This window comes from Scyliorhinus torazame, chromosome 2 (assembly GCF_047496885.1).
Source record: "Scyliorhinus torazame isolate Kashiwa2021f chromosome 2, sScyTor2.1, whole genome shotgun sequence".
Classification (NCBI taxonomy): domain Eukaryota; kingdom Metazoa; phylum Chordata; class Chondrichthyes; order Carcharhiniformes; family Scyliorhinidae; genus Scyliorhinus; species Scyliorhinus torazame.
In genome coordinates, this window is record NC_092708.1 from 41,979,964 (window position 1) to 41,994,352 (window position 14,389).

The following is a 14,389-nucleotide window of genomic DNA, read 5'->3' on the forward strand; positions in this document are numbered from 1 at the left end:
CTTGAATTGAATCAAACCTTAGCCGATACATGGGTGGCACGATGGCGCAGTGGTTAGCCCTGCCTCTCACGGCTCCAAGGCCCCAGATTTGATCCCATCCAAGTCACTGTCCGTGTGAGTTTTCACATTCTCCCCCATGTCATTGTGGTTCTCATCCCCACAACTAAAGATGTGCAGGTAGGTGGATTAGCCACACTAAATTGCCCTTTAGTTCAAACATTTTTTAAAAACTTAGCCAAGCACATGAAGGCATGTGATTGACCCCTGCAAAGGGCTTCATTCCACACCTTACCATCTTGAATTGGACCCAATTCATCCTCCCATTTCATCCTCACCTCACTCAATGGAGCTGATTCCGCTGAGAGGACCTGGCCATATATGTCCAAAATAGGCCCCCATCAGACCCAGCCAAAGGCAAAAAACCTCAGGCAAGATGGTGCACAGGCGTGAAAAAGGAAATACCTTTGTCACCTGGGTGCAAAATGTACCAAGGATCTATCCCCAACCGCTCCATGAAAAACAACAAAGCTCTGGCCCTGATGGAGTCAGAGATCTGGGCATGGACTGACCCAAACCTAGGGTTCAGAGTACAATATAGGTCCCCACCAAAAGAAGATGATGCAAATCCAAATGGGGGAGAGAGATCAGCAGATTATTAATAACCTTCGTATCGTCCTAGTTTGGGGCACCCAGTGTGCCTGCCAAAGAGCCAAATGTCTGCCATTGGGGTCAGCCAAGATCCTTTTTAGGAAGTAGGCAGAAAACTGAACCCTTTTGTTAATCAATATTGCCGCACCCTGGCTCTACCATCAAAGCCCAAATGAACCCTTTTGTTAATCAATATTGCCGCACCCCTGTCTCTACCATAGAAGCCCAAATGAAACACTTGTCCTGCCCACTGTTTTCGCAGCTTGTCTAGGCGCTGACCCGCAAATGACTCTCCTACAAAAACACCACATCGGAATTGAAACAATAATCGCGATCTTTTCACTGGGCCATTCAACCCCCTGACATTCCAGGTGTGGTGTCTCCCCCCCCCCCCCCCCCCCCCCCCCCCCCCCCCCCTCCACACACACACACACTCCAGAGTCAGCCATTTCCACCAAGAGAGAATACTGGTTGGTATACTGAGAATACTGGGGCTGGTTTAGCTCACTGGGCTAAATCGCTGGCTTTGAAAGCAGACGAAGGCAGGCCAGCAGCACGGTTCAATTCCCGTACCAGCCTCCCCGAACAGGCGCCAGAATGTGGCGACTAGGGGCTTTTCACAGTAACTTCATTTGAAGCCTACTTGTGACAATAAGCGATTTATTTCATTGTCATACCCAAAAGGTACAGCAACCAGGCTCACCCAAGATGGCCACAAAAACAAATCCCAAGACTACATAAAGAAAATCTACAGGCGCCGGCAGCAAACTACCCCCAAAGCCCACCCTCCTCCTCCATTTGCACTTGTCCTTTGGATGCTACCACACCCAAATAAGCCTATAAATAGAAATAAGATGAACACAAACAACTAAAATCTACTTCTAACAAACCTAAAGAAAACAAGAACGCTAAACTCATTATCTAAAAAAAACCTTTAACACCGCACCCGTTAGCTAACTCTTAGGTTAGCATGGAAGTTCCCAACTACAGTTAAGGAAAATGGTTCCAAACAAAATACGAAAACTCCATCAACCACTGCAGTCCGACAAAGAGCTTTGATTTTCATAACAATCAGAACAGAATGCCACATAAAACTAAACCCCAAATCTAAGCGTAAACTGTAAAAATTCAACCCCAATATGAACAGAAAAATACAAAAATAAACATGGAACCCCAACAATGCAACATTCGACATGCAGAAGTGGTGGCGTATAATCTCCTCCCAACATTGTCAATGACCACACGAGAAGAGACAGCGATCTGAAATAACAGGTATGATTCACTCGAAAAATGACTAAGTGTCATTTTGGACCGGATACATGGAGTGTTTGACGCCAGCTGCAATGGCAAGATCAAGATTGGTCTTCTCGCACACTTCGTGCAAAGAACTAGCCCCCATGTGATACTCCCTGTGCCCGAGTGCCCAGGTGTCTGATTCGCTTGACTCACACCTCAGCTGCTCACCGCTAACAAGGGGGAGCTGCATTCAGACAGTCCCTCAGCACTCATTCCCAGTCAGCCGGGAGGATGGTAGTGTGGAGGTGTGTTCCTCGATTTGGGGATGCCTACCTGGCCAGACTTCTGGAGGCGAGTGGGGAACCCTGTTCCCTCCAGAGGGTAGCAGCATGGTGACCAATGCCGACTGGGAGGCAGTGGCAGTGAGTGCAGGCAGCATGACCAGGAGGACCGCAGTCCAATGTAGGAAGATGATGAACAACCTCCTGTGAGTGAGGGTTCCACTGCACCTTCATCCAGATCACCTGTCTCAAGTAAGCTGTTGATATCCCAGACAATGATGCAGTCCTTTCACTGAACCCATATTCATTGTCCTGCAGCATCACCATCTGATGAGGCCAGGGCATCAGATGGAGGCAGGAACATCAAGGGAGACAGCAGTCGGAGGTCTGCTGGATCCCAGGACTCAGCTGGGCCCCACCAGATGCTGAGCCTCTGGACACAATTCTTCCCAAGCGGATGCAGATGATAGGCCACAGCCGTGAGATTCAGGAGGTGTCAGCGATATTCCAGTGACTATAAGGCCAATTGGAGGAGTCACAAAGGCTTCAGGTGCAGGAGATAGTGACACTGTTGCATGGCACCCAGGCCAACACTGCAAGTAGTGGCGACCGCAGTGGAAAGCCATGTGATGATGATATCCAAGCAATGGCTCAGTTTAACATAGGCCCTTCGGGGCAGCGGAGGAGAAGAACAGGGTGATTGGGGTGGGGGGCGAGTAGGTAGAGCTGATGGACACAGCCTTGTCTCATGTGAATCTGGAGGCGATGAGGGCCTCCCAGGTCCTCCTGGCATATCGGAGCCTTGCTGCCACCTGTCCTACATTCTCTGGGTCCTCTTCAGGCTCGTCCTTCAGCCCCTGATGACTCTCCTTCTCGGAAAGTATATATTATTTTAAATCAGCCATGACCTCAGCAGGTATCCCTTGTCCCCAACTCCAGATCACCTATGTAAATTGTAAACAAATGCGGACCCAACACGGATCCCTGAAGTACACCATTAGCCACTGATTGCGAACCAGAAAAAAAACATTTATCCCCACTTTTTGCTTTCTGTCAGTTAGCCAATCCTCTTATCCATGGTAATACATTACCCGTAATGCCATGTGCCTTTATCTTATGCAGCAGCTTTTTGTGCGGCACCTTGTTGAATGCCTTCTGAAAATAATTTAGCTCCTGACCTCATTACAGCCTTGGTCAAACATGGACAAAAGAGCTGAATGCCAGAGGTGAGGTGAGAATGACTGCCCTTGACATCAAGACACCATTTGTCCCAGTATGGTATCAAGGAGCCCTAGTTAAACTGGAATCAATGGGAATCGGGGTAAACTCTCCACTGGTTGGAGTCATACCAGGCATAAAGGAAGATGGTTGTGGTAGTTGCAGATTAATCACCTCAGCTCCAGGACATCACTGCAAGAGTTCCTCAGGGTAGTGTCCTAGCCCCAACCATCATCAGCTGCTTCACGAATGACCTCCCTTCCATCGTAAGGTTAGAAGTGGGGATGTTTGCGGATGACTGCACAATGTTCAGCAGCATTCACGACTCCTCAGATAACGAAGCAGTCCATGTCCAAATGCAGCAAGACCAGCTTATCGAGGTTGAGTATGACACTAAGATTGCGAATAGACTTTTTAAAAGACTGTTGCCAGGAAATCAGTAGCTAGGGAATGGAATGCGGAGCTGGGACCAAAAGAATGGCTTCAATTTTCCCAATATTAAATTGAAGAAAAAAATCTGCTTATCCAGCACAGTCTAATAACTTAGCAAGAGTGGAAGAGAGATGGTATAAAAAATTAACTGTACTTAAGGACAATGGAGGGCAGCATACAGATGACAAATACGTGGGAGCCAAGAAAAATCTTTGGTAGATAACACAGGATAAGAATGCAGGAGCAGGAAGAGAAGCCATTTGAAGTGATACTATGGCTATGGTTAAATAGATTAGTGTATTAAGTGGTCTGCTATATCCTCTCATGGTACTCATCCTTTGGACTAAACAGAGTGAAGATGAGGCCTTGCTATGGGGAACATCCAGGGTAAGAGAATAATGGTTATATTTAGGACTAGGGCATCAAAAGTAGCCATGATGTGGAGATGCCGGCGTTGGACTGGGGTGAGCACAGTACGAAGTCTTACAACACCAGGTTAAAGTCCAACAGGTTTGTTTCGATGTCACTAGCTTTCGGAGCTAGTGACATCGTAGTGACAAAAGTAGGGGTGAGGGTACGGTGGAGCAAATCAGTAGCAGTAGAAATGTTGTGACAAACACAGGGACAAAGACTTGAGACTTTGAAAGTGAGTGCAAGTGCATTTGGTGATATTTTTTCCAGGACCAGACACAAAAGAAAGTAGAGCTGGGAGTGGAAAGGGGGAATGTGGGAATAGAATCAGCATCTCAAATATCTCCTCTTAGTTGATCAAGCATGGTGAATCTCTGCCGTATGCGCTCGATGATTTAAATGCCCTTTATATATAGGCCCAAAGACCCCTCCCACCCAACTTACTCACTCTTCCAACTTCTTCCATCGGTCAGGAGATACAAAAGTCTGAGAACACACACAAACAGATTCAAAAACAGCTTCTTCCCCGCTGTTACCAGACTCCTAAACGACCCTCTTATGGACTGACCCGATTAATACTACACTCCTGTATGCTTCACCCGATGCCGGTGTCTAGGTATTTACATTGTGTACCTTGTGCTGCCCTATTATGTATTTTCTTTTCATGTACTTAATGACCTGTTTGAGCTGCTCGCAGAAAAATACTTTCACTGTACCTCGTTACACGTAACAATAAACAAATAAACAAATCCAAAATTGCACACACTGTGGTAAATGAGGCTTAATCGCTACCTTGTGGTGAAGCAATACCGTTAGGTGGAGCGTTCCAGGATTTGAACCCAATGACAATGGAAGTACAGTGATATATTCCCCCAAGTCAAGATGCAATTTGGAGGTGAAGGCATCCAATGCATCTTGCTCCTTCTAGGTGGTGGAGATTGTGGGTTCAGGAAGGAGCTTTAGAAAGTTGATGCAGTGCATTTGAGAAACTGCACATATGTCGCCACAACACCCTGATGATGAAGTGGAATGGACGGTCTTCATTTTAATGCAGGCTGTTACAATACCTCTACTATCGTTTGCCTGAATGTTTGTAACAACACGAGGCATCTAATTGAATTCCCACTTAAAATGTATTACGTTTCATGTATTTTTCAATGTAATCAATCAGTAATTCCTTCTTTTGTCACATACCGAACGGCACTTCATTAATCCATTGAAATATGTTTAATTTATTGAAGGATGTTTAGTATCAATTGAAAAATAAATTAACTGAAAACATTGTTGACGAACCTATGTATAAAATGGATTTGAGTGCTGAAACTCAACTCACCTCTTTGTGGGAATCTTTGTGCGCTTCTAGCGTTTTCATAATTGTTAGTTCTGCGTAGTTTTTAAACCTTGCTGGTTGATTGCGCAGAATTTCTCGTAGAACTCTTAAGGCCAATGCTCTAATGGAGTGCTGGGGGTGGGGGCAAGAAAAACTGATTTATAAATACATAAATGAATTGCTATAATTTCATACAATTATTTTCCAGAGATAGAATTGCAATTCAAGTCAAGGACCACATCACCATCAAAAGCAGTAGTAGTCACAGCACGAGATCAAAAAATAATCTTCTGAAGCTTGTATTTGGCAAATGTGTCAGTAATTAAAATATTTAGGTTAGGAAAATTTCTCTTTCCCAGTGAGCAGTTGTGGCTTTATTACATGTTTGCTAATTGTAAATCTGTGAACACTGAAAAGTAGCATTTCCCTGTAATTTCCACCACACATGCCCACCTTGCCCGTCACCATGTCCATTCCATTCATGCACTTTTACCTTCATCCCTTGCCCTCCCCCATGATAGGGTTCTCCTTGTCCTCTCCTTCCACCCTACCAGTTTCCATAGTCAAGAGATAATCCTGTATCATTTATGCCACCACAGCTTTGATGCCATTGTCAAACATGTGCCCCTTTCCTCTTTTATCATTGCAAAATCTCTCTTTGAACTCTTGACCAATCCCCAGTCATCTTCAACACCTTCTCCCCTTCACACAGCACCTTTGCATGCAAGTGAAGGAGTGCCTCCTTCCTTCCTACTGCCTAAAGCCCCAAACATTCACTCCAGATCAAACAGCAATTTACTTGTACTTCTTTCAATTTAACATTCTGTATACAATGTGGTCAGTTCTATACTGGGGAGATCAAATGCAGAGTCACTTTGCAGAGTACTGGTGATCAGAGTACAAGCTCCCAGTAGCTTGCCATTTTGACTCTCCACCTTGCTCCCATGCTGAATTTTTTGTCCTCTGACTCCTGCACTGTCCTGAAAAAATTAAACGGAAGCTTGAGGAACAGCATCTCAGATTTTACAGCCTTCAGGACTCAACAAAGAGTTCAACAATTTTAGATGTTAACCTCTGCTATTCATTTTGATTCGCTAGTTTTGGTTTTTCTCTCGTTTCTCGGTGTTTCCTTTCAGTTAACAGCTGTTCAAGATCCTGTCGTTCACACCTCCCCTGAGTTACCCCCCATACTCTTTCTCCAACCTCGCTCCCTTGCTTAAATCCAGTGACACCTCTAACTTTTCCTAGTTCTGATAAAAGGTCATCAATTTGAAACATGATCTCTCGTTTCTCTTTCCAAAGATTTGCTGAGTATCTCCAGCATCTTCACAGAATATTTATCATTTCCAGCATCTACAATATTTCATTTTTCCGTATTGTTTATTATCTGTTTGCAGTCTATCTTGAACTGACCCAAGGGTGAATAAGGTTTAGGAGTTTGGATAAACTGAAGAAACATTTTATACAAAAGCTCAAGAGATTCCACTGTAAATAAAGCAGGTTGGCTGGTTTAGTCTGATTCTGGTAAACTGGAAGTCTTGAACAAGCTGCATAACAGTTTTATGAATAACAGATCTTGATGATGCAAAATACCATGTTGCTAAAAAAACAAAAAAAGGATTTTCACCCACTATGGAATCTTTTTTTTAAAAATTCACTTATGGGGTGTAGGAGTCTCTGGTTAGGCCAGCATTTATTGCTGATCCCTAGTTGTCAAGCTACCTGCTTGAACCTCTGCAGACCTTGAGGTGTAGCTACACCCACTGTGCTGTTAGGGAGTTCCAGGATGCTGCCCCGCGACAGTGAAGGAGTGGCGATATATTTCCAAATCGGTGTGGTGAGTTATTTGGAGGGGAACTTCTAGGTGGTGGGGTTCCCAGGAATCTGCTGCTCTTGTCCTAGATGGTAGCGGTCATGGATTTGGAAGGTGTTGTCTAAGGAACCTTGCCAAGTTACTGCAGTGCATCTTTTAGAATTTACAGTGCAGAAGGAGGTCATTCGGCCCATCGAGTCTGCACCTGCCCTTGGAAAGAGCACCCCGCCTAAGCCCACACTCCCACCCTATCCCCACACTTCCTCCTATTCCCGTAACCCCACCTTACCTTATTTTTTTGGACACTAAGGGCAATTTATCATGACCAATCCACCTACCCCTGCACATCTTTGGACTGTGGGAGGAAACCGGAGCACCCGGAGGAAACCCATGCAGACACGGGGAGAACGTGCAGACTCCGCACAGACAGTGACCCAAGCCGGGAATCGAACCTGGGACCCTGGCGCTGCGAAGCCATTGTGCTAACCACGATGCTACCGTGCTGCCCATCTTGTAGATGGTACACACGGCTGCCATGGTTTGTCGGTGGTGGAGAGTTTGAATGTTTGTGGAAGAATTACTTACATCCTTGTCTCCTAGAGTCTCTAGGAGCAAAAGTAGAATAGTCTTGAAGTGCTCGTCCCACACCCCCAGGGTATCCTCTCTGGTTATTTTTAAGAGTTCCAGTAGTGCTGCCTTCCGCTCGTCAACTCGCTCATTGTGGTTGGAAAGTTCTTTCAGAAGGTCAGCAACCATATCCGAATGGTGAATGGGAACTGCCAGGAAAACAGAAAAAACATAATTATTCCTGATATCTTTTAAAGTATCCATTCCATTTGGTCAAAAAAGTTGAAACAAAGTGAGAATTACATGAATACTGAACTATACCTTTCACAAAAAGGATTTGCTAGGCAGCCATCCACCAAACACAGATTTTACTATAGGACTTATGCTATAAGCTTCAATGTTTTTAAGTGCTCCAATTTTTCAAACCAAAATATATAATTCAAGTTTTTTTGTAAAAAATGAAAATAAATTTACAATATATTACAAAAGATCAAAGATAGATAGATCTCAAGTTTGAAACACCCACAGTCTCAATTCCAGCAAGATAAATTTTGAACTTTCATCTTCACAATGATCTCGCAAAAGTGCAAAGTCATCCTGCAGGATAATGGTTGTCCTGATCGGATCATGGTTGGCGGTGTATCATGCAAACTCACAAATGGGCCAAAAAATACAATTTTTGATCCTAAAAAGTGCCCTGTTTGCCTCAAATAATCCTGGAAAAGCAAAGGATTTCAAAAAATCGAACAGCAGGTTAAGCTAGCCTATTCGTGTTGCCACCATGCAGTGGCTACGCAAGTGACATTTTCCACTATTAGGTGCTGCCGGCAGTCTAAAACGATATTCTGCCGACCACATAATTGAGCAATGTCATGTATGAATCTTCGTTCCGGCATGGTGCCAGATTGGTTGATCAATCAAACAGCATGTTCCTTTGGTTGTTTGCAATAGGCAGAGTACAGTCCGTACTCAACCAGCTCCGCTTGCAAAATCTAAAACAAAAACATCTGATTCTGCAATTGATCAGTACCGGCTGAACAATCCTGAATATGCTAGTAGCTGTACTAACAACAATTTAACATAATCAGTTGAGCTTGTAACGTGGCTCATTTATGCTTGCTACAAGAGACACATTCATACACAGACCCGCTCCCTGCAAACAAAAGGAACGTGTTCCACCATTTTTTCAATTTCCCAAGCTCTTGGGGTGCCTAACGTTTCTGTTGCCTTCTCTATGGCAATGCCTCGGTCAGAATCAACTAATCAACACCCTTATCGCCTGCAGTATAATTTGTGATCGGTTGAAATTTGACGCTCTCCTTTGTCCAGATGAGTGCAAGCTGAAAAGTTTCAGCAACTTGTCTCTCTCTATGCACACACACAATATCCGAGGACAGAACTGATACTGGGTGCTGTGCCTCTCACAGTTGAATAGGCACTCTGCAGTTAAAGTTTACAATTGAACAACTTACAAATAGGCTATCCTATTTTCTCCTGGCTGGGGAACCACATCAAGTGGGATCACCACCTTTGTGGTCAAGGAAAGAAAACTTTTAATTTTGCAAGTTTGAATGTTAAAATGAAGCAAATCCTGCACTCGTGGGATATCCTGTCCCACATGCCAGAGATCCGCAGAATTAACCTGTTCAGACACATAACGACCCACGACAGAAACTAGTGGCCCTAGTCATCCTCGAATCAAGCATGATCATCAATCAGAATGCTTTTTTGTTATTTGGCTCCCCAGAATCGCCTTTCTTAGCTAGACACTGCAATTTCATTCTGGAACACTCTTTCCGTGAACTTTTGGTTCAGTTTTGGTCTCCTTACCTGAGAAAGGACGTACTGGCGTTGGAGGGTGTGCAGAGGAGATTCACTAGGTTAATCCCAGAGTTGAGGTGGTTGGATTACAAGGAGAGGTGGAGTAGACTGGGACTGTACTCGTTGGAATTTAGAAGGATACGGGGGGGGGGGGGATCTTATAGAAACATATAAAATTATGAAGGGAATAAGTAGGATAGATGCGGGCAGGTTGTTTCCACTGGTGGGTGAAAGCAGAACTAGGGGGCATAGCCTCAAAATAAGGGGAAGTAGGTTTAGGAGGAACTTCTTCACCCAAAGTGTTACGAATCTATGGAATTCCTTGCCCAGTGAAGCAGTTGAGGCCCCTTCATTAAATGTTTTCAAGATAAAGATAGATAGTTTAAAAAAAATAAATTTAGAGTACCCAAATTTTTTTTTTTTCCCAATTAAGGGGCAATTTAGCGTGGCCAATCCACCTAACCTGCACATCTTTGGGTTGTGGGGGTGAAACCCACGCAGACATGGGGAGAATGTGCAAACTCCACACGGACAGTGACCCAGGGCTGGGGTTCGAACCTGGGTCCTCAGCGCCGCAGTCCCAGTGATGTCCACTGCGCCACATGCCGCCCTTATAGATAGTTTTTTGAAGAATAAAGGGTTATGGTGTTCAGGCGGGAAAGTGGAGCTGAGTCCACAAAAGATGAGCCATGATCTCATTGAATGGCGGAGCAGGCTCGAAGGGCCAGATGGCCTACTCCTGGTCCTAGTTCTTATGAGCCGATTCATTGCAACTTTTCTGCGCAGGTCACACACTGGTTTTCCAATCCATCCACTCATCCCCACACTATAGCTTGTTGGGTCAGTTCCAATTCAGTGTGACATTCTCTTCAGACCTCAAGTACTTTTGCACATGAGAACTCAAAGGAATCATGAATCAAATCATTTGGTCCATCAAACCTATCTGTTCCACAGATCACGTACAATGTGTTCTACTGTAGAAACCACCAACCTCATTCCTTGATCAGATGCCTTTCTAGGCACATTTTCATTCGTGTCACAGCTCAGGAGCCAACATATTCCACACAACATTTAATCAACTAACAATACATAATTTAATTAATCCTATTCTGCAACCAAATATTTAAAAGATTTGATCAACACAGCTTTAATTAAGAGTCATATACCCATTGTTGCTCTGTGGGAAAAATATTGTAACTTCTAGTCTTGCTTTGGGCACATTATTTGAAGGCTATAAAATAAATTTAGCGCTCAAAAGGCTTAAATAACCAATTAATTGCATCATTACCTGATCTAGAAAATGTTGCAAGCAATTAGCATGTATTTATTAGCACATGGTGCACTCACTGAAAAGTCAATGCAGCACCAAGTACATAAGATAATTTATTCATGTATTGAACATTACCAGTGAAGAAATAAAATGTACCCAGAGTTCCTATCAGCAGACTGCAAACTCACTTATTAGAAAATGAATAGAGCTGCTCAATTCCTCAGCTGGTTAAAACAGCAGGTAGTTGAGTTATATAAACCAGTGCTTTGCAAACTCTTTTTTCCCCTCAGGATCCACTTTTGCCAACCCACTGATCTTTGGGATCCTCACCATGTTCACTTACCTACGTGACTGCTTGGGAGTCAGTGGACTGGTCCATATTTAAGAACTCCATGACCAACCTAAACGAGTATGCCACCACCATCACAGACTTCATCAGCAAATATGGAGACGACCGCGGCCAAAGAAATTAGTACGTACTTTCCCAAGAAATCCAGGTATGACCTCCGCAAACTCATTAGGGATGCCAAGAGACAATATCAGACCAAGCTGGAAGTACATACTAGCGTTACAGGCTCTCGTAAGTCGTTGCAACAAGGCTTAAACAACATAACGGGCTACAAAGCGAAGCCGAGCAGAATCTCCGGCAGTAGTGCACCCCTCCCTGATGAACTCAATGCATTCTATGTTCAGTTCGAGCAGGAAACCATCAAACTGTGATGCAGAACAAGGCCAGCAGCACGGATTCAATTCCCGTATCAGCTGAGAATTCTGAATTCTCCCTTTGTGTACCTGAACAGGCGCCGCCGGAATGTGGCGACTAGGGGCTTTCACGGTAACTTCACTTGTTACAATAAGATTATTTATTTATTTATTTAACTGCTGTCGACTGCCCCAGCAGCCCCGGATACACCCACATTCACCGTCACAGCTTCTGAAGTCAGATCGGCCTTCTTGAAAATGAAGCCTCGGAAGGCAACGGAAGGTTGGGGTCCCCGGTCATGCACTCAGATGCTGCGCGGACCAGATGGCAGATATGTTCGCGGAAATCTTCAACCTCTCCCTACTCTGTTGAGGTCCCCACCTGCTTCAAAGGCAACGTGCCTCAATGACTATCATCCCGTGGCCTTGACATCGATCACAACAAAGTGCTTCGAGAGGTTGGTCATGAGGCACATCAACTCCATACTCACAGAATGCCTTGATCCACTGCAATTTGCATACTGTCGCAATCGATCCACAGCAGATGCCTTCTCCTTAGCCCTATACTCATCCCTGGAGCATCTTGACAACAAGGACACCTACATCAGACTCCTATTTATTGACTACAGCTCTGCCTTCAACACCATAATCTCAGCCAAGCTCATATCAAAGCTCCAAAACCTAGGACTTGGCTTTTCACTCTGCAACTGGATCCTTGACTTCCTAACCCATAGACCATAATCAGTCAGAATAAACAACAACTCGTCCTCCACGATAATCCTCAATACCGGGGTCCTGCAAGGCTGTGTACTTAGCCACCTACTATACTCCCTGTACACACACGACTGCATGGCAAAATTTGGCTCCAACTCCATCAAAAGTTTGCTGATGACCAGAACAGATTGTTGGTGATGTGCACACCCAGGAATTTGAAGCTGTCATCCATCTCCACCTCTGCCCCATTGAAGCAGATAGTCAGTGGTGTGTACCATGTTTTGCTTCCTAAAGTCAATGACCAGCTCTTTAATTTTGCTGACATTGAGGGAGAGCTTGTTGTCATTGCATCATTCCAGTAGGTTCTCCATCTCCCTCCTGCATACTGACTCATTGTTAGAGATCTGAACCACCATGGTTCAGATGACATGGTGGTTCAGATCTCTAACAATGAGTCAGTATGCAGGAGGGAGATGGAGAACCTACTGGAATGATGCAATGACAACACTCTCTCCCTCAATGTCAGCAAAACTAAAGAGCTGGTCATTGACTTTAGGAAGCAAAACATGGTACACACCACTGACTATCTGCTTCAATGGGGCAGAGATGGAGATGGATGACAGCTTCAAATTCCTGGGTGTGCACATCACCAACAATCTGTTCTGGTCCACCCACGTCGACGCTGCGACCAAGAAAGCACAACAGCGCCTATACTTCCTCAGGAACCTAAGGAAATGCAACATGGCCACATTGACTCTTACTAATTTTTACAGATGCGCCATAGAAAGCATCATTGGCGGCATTGTAGCACAGTGGATAGCACTGTTGTTTCACAGTGCCAGAGTCCCAGATTCGATTCCCGGCTTGGGTCACTGTCTGTGCGGAGTCTGCACATTCTCCCCATGTCTGCCTGGGTTTCCTCCGGGTGCTCCGATTTCCTCCCACAAATCCTAAAAGATGTGCTGTTCGGTAATTTGGACATTCTGAATTCTCCGTGTGTACCCGAACAGGCACTGGAATGTGGCGACTAGGGGCTTTTCACAGTAACTTCCTTGCAGTGTTAATGTAAGCCTACTTGTGACAATAAAGATTATCTGGCTGAATCACAGCCTGGTATGGCAACTGCTCGGCCCAAGACCAGAAGAAACTACAGAGAGTTGTGAACACCGCCCAGTCCATTACACAAAGCCGCCTCCCATCCATTGACTGTTTACACCTCCCGCTGCCTTGGGAAAGCGGGCAGTATAATCAAAGACCCCTCCCACCTGGCTTACTCACTCTTCCAACTTCTTCCATCGGGCAGTAGATACAAAAGTCTGAGAATATGCACTAACAGATTCAAAAACAGCTTCTTCCCCGCTGGTACCAGACTCCTGAACGACCCTCTTATGGACTGATCTGATCTGAGTAGTACTACACTCCTGTATGCATCACCCGATGCCTGTGTCTATGTATTTGCATTGTGTCTTTTATGTCTGTCCTATTATGTATTTTCTTTTCATGTACGGAATGATTTGTTTGAGCTGCATGCAGAAAAATACTTTTCACTGTACCTTGGTACACATGACAATAAACCAATCCAATGCAATAAACATGATTTTATGATTTTTGGAAAGAAATTGGTACAGTTTGACAGAATTAACTCCCCTCTGGCGAGTGATGTCGGAGGGGTACAACACAAGGCATAGGTCGAGGAAGGGATCTTCGTCTGATTCGGAAGTCTCACGAGCCTCAAAAGGGGATAAAATGGTGGAGGTTTGTGGCATCATTGCCCCTCAGAAGTTGGTAGACTTCTTGTTGAGTGAATTTAGGAAACCGTGACAAGTGGTTGCGGAGGATCTGATCAAGGCGATTGAGAGGGTCATGACACCAATTCTGGCGACCTTGCACAGGTTGGATCAGCGGGTGGAGGTACAGGGGACAGCAATTAAGAAGGAGGAGCGGGC

At 44.8% G+C, this 14,389-nt stretch overlaps 1 protein-coding gene across 40 annotated transcripts in view; it reads right to left on the reverse strand.

Annotated features, from left to right (window-relative positions):
• clasp1a (cytoplasmic linker associated protein 1a) overlaps positions 1-14,389 on the reverse strand; it is a 414,750-nt gene that overhangs the window by 19,073 nt on the left and 381,288 nt on the right. For all 40 annotated transcript variants that reach the window (XM_072470321.1, XM_072470304.1, XM_072470277.1 and 37 more), the window contains 2 exons: positions 7,955-8,145; positions 5,560-5,688 (listed from right to left, as the gene is read on the reverse strand). In XM_072470321.1, the coding sequence (XP_072326422.1) occupies positions 5,560-5,688; positions 7,955-8,145 (320 nt within the window). The remainder of the gene's footprint in view (positions 1-5,559; positions 5,689-7,954; positions 8,146-14,389) is intronic.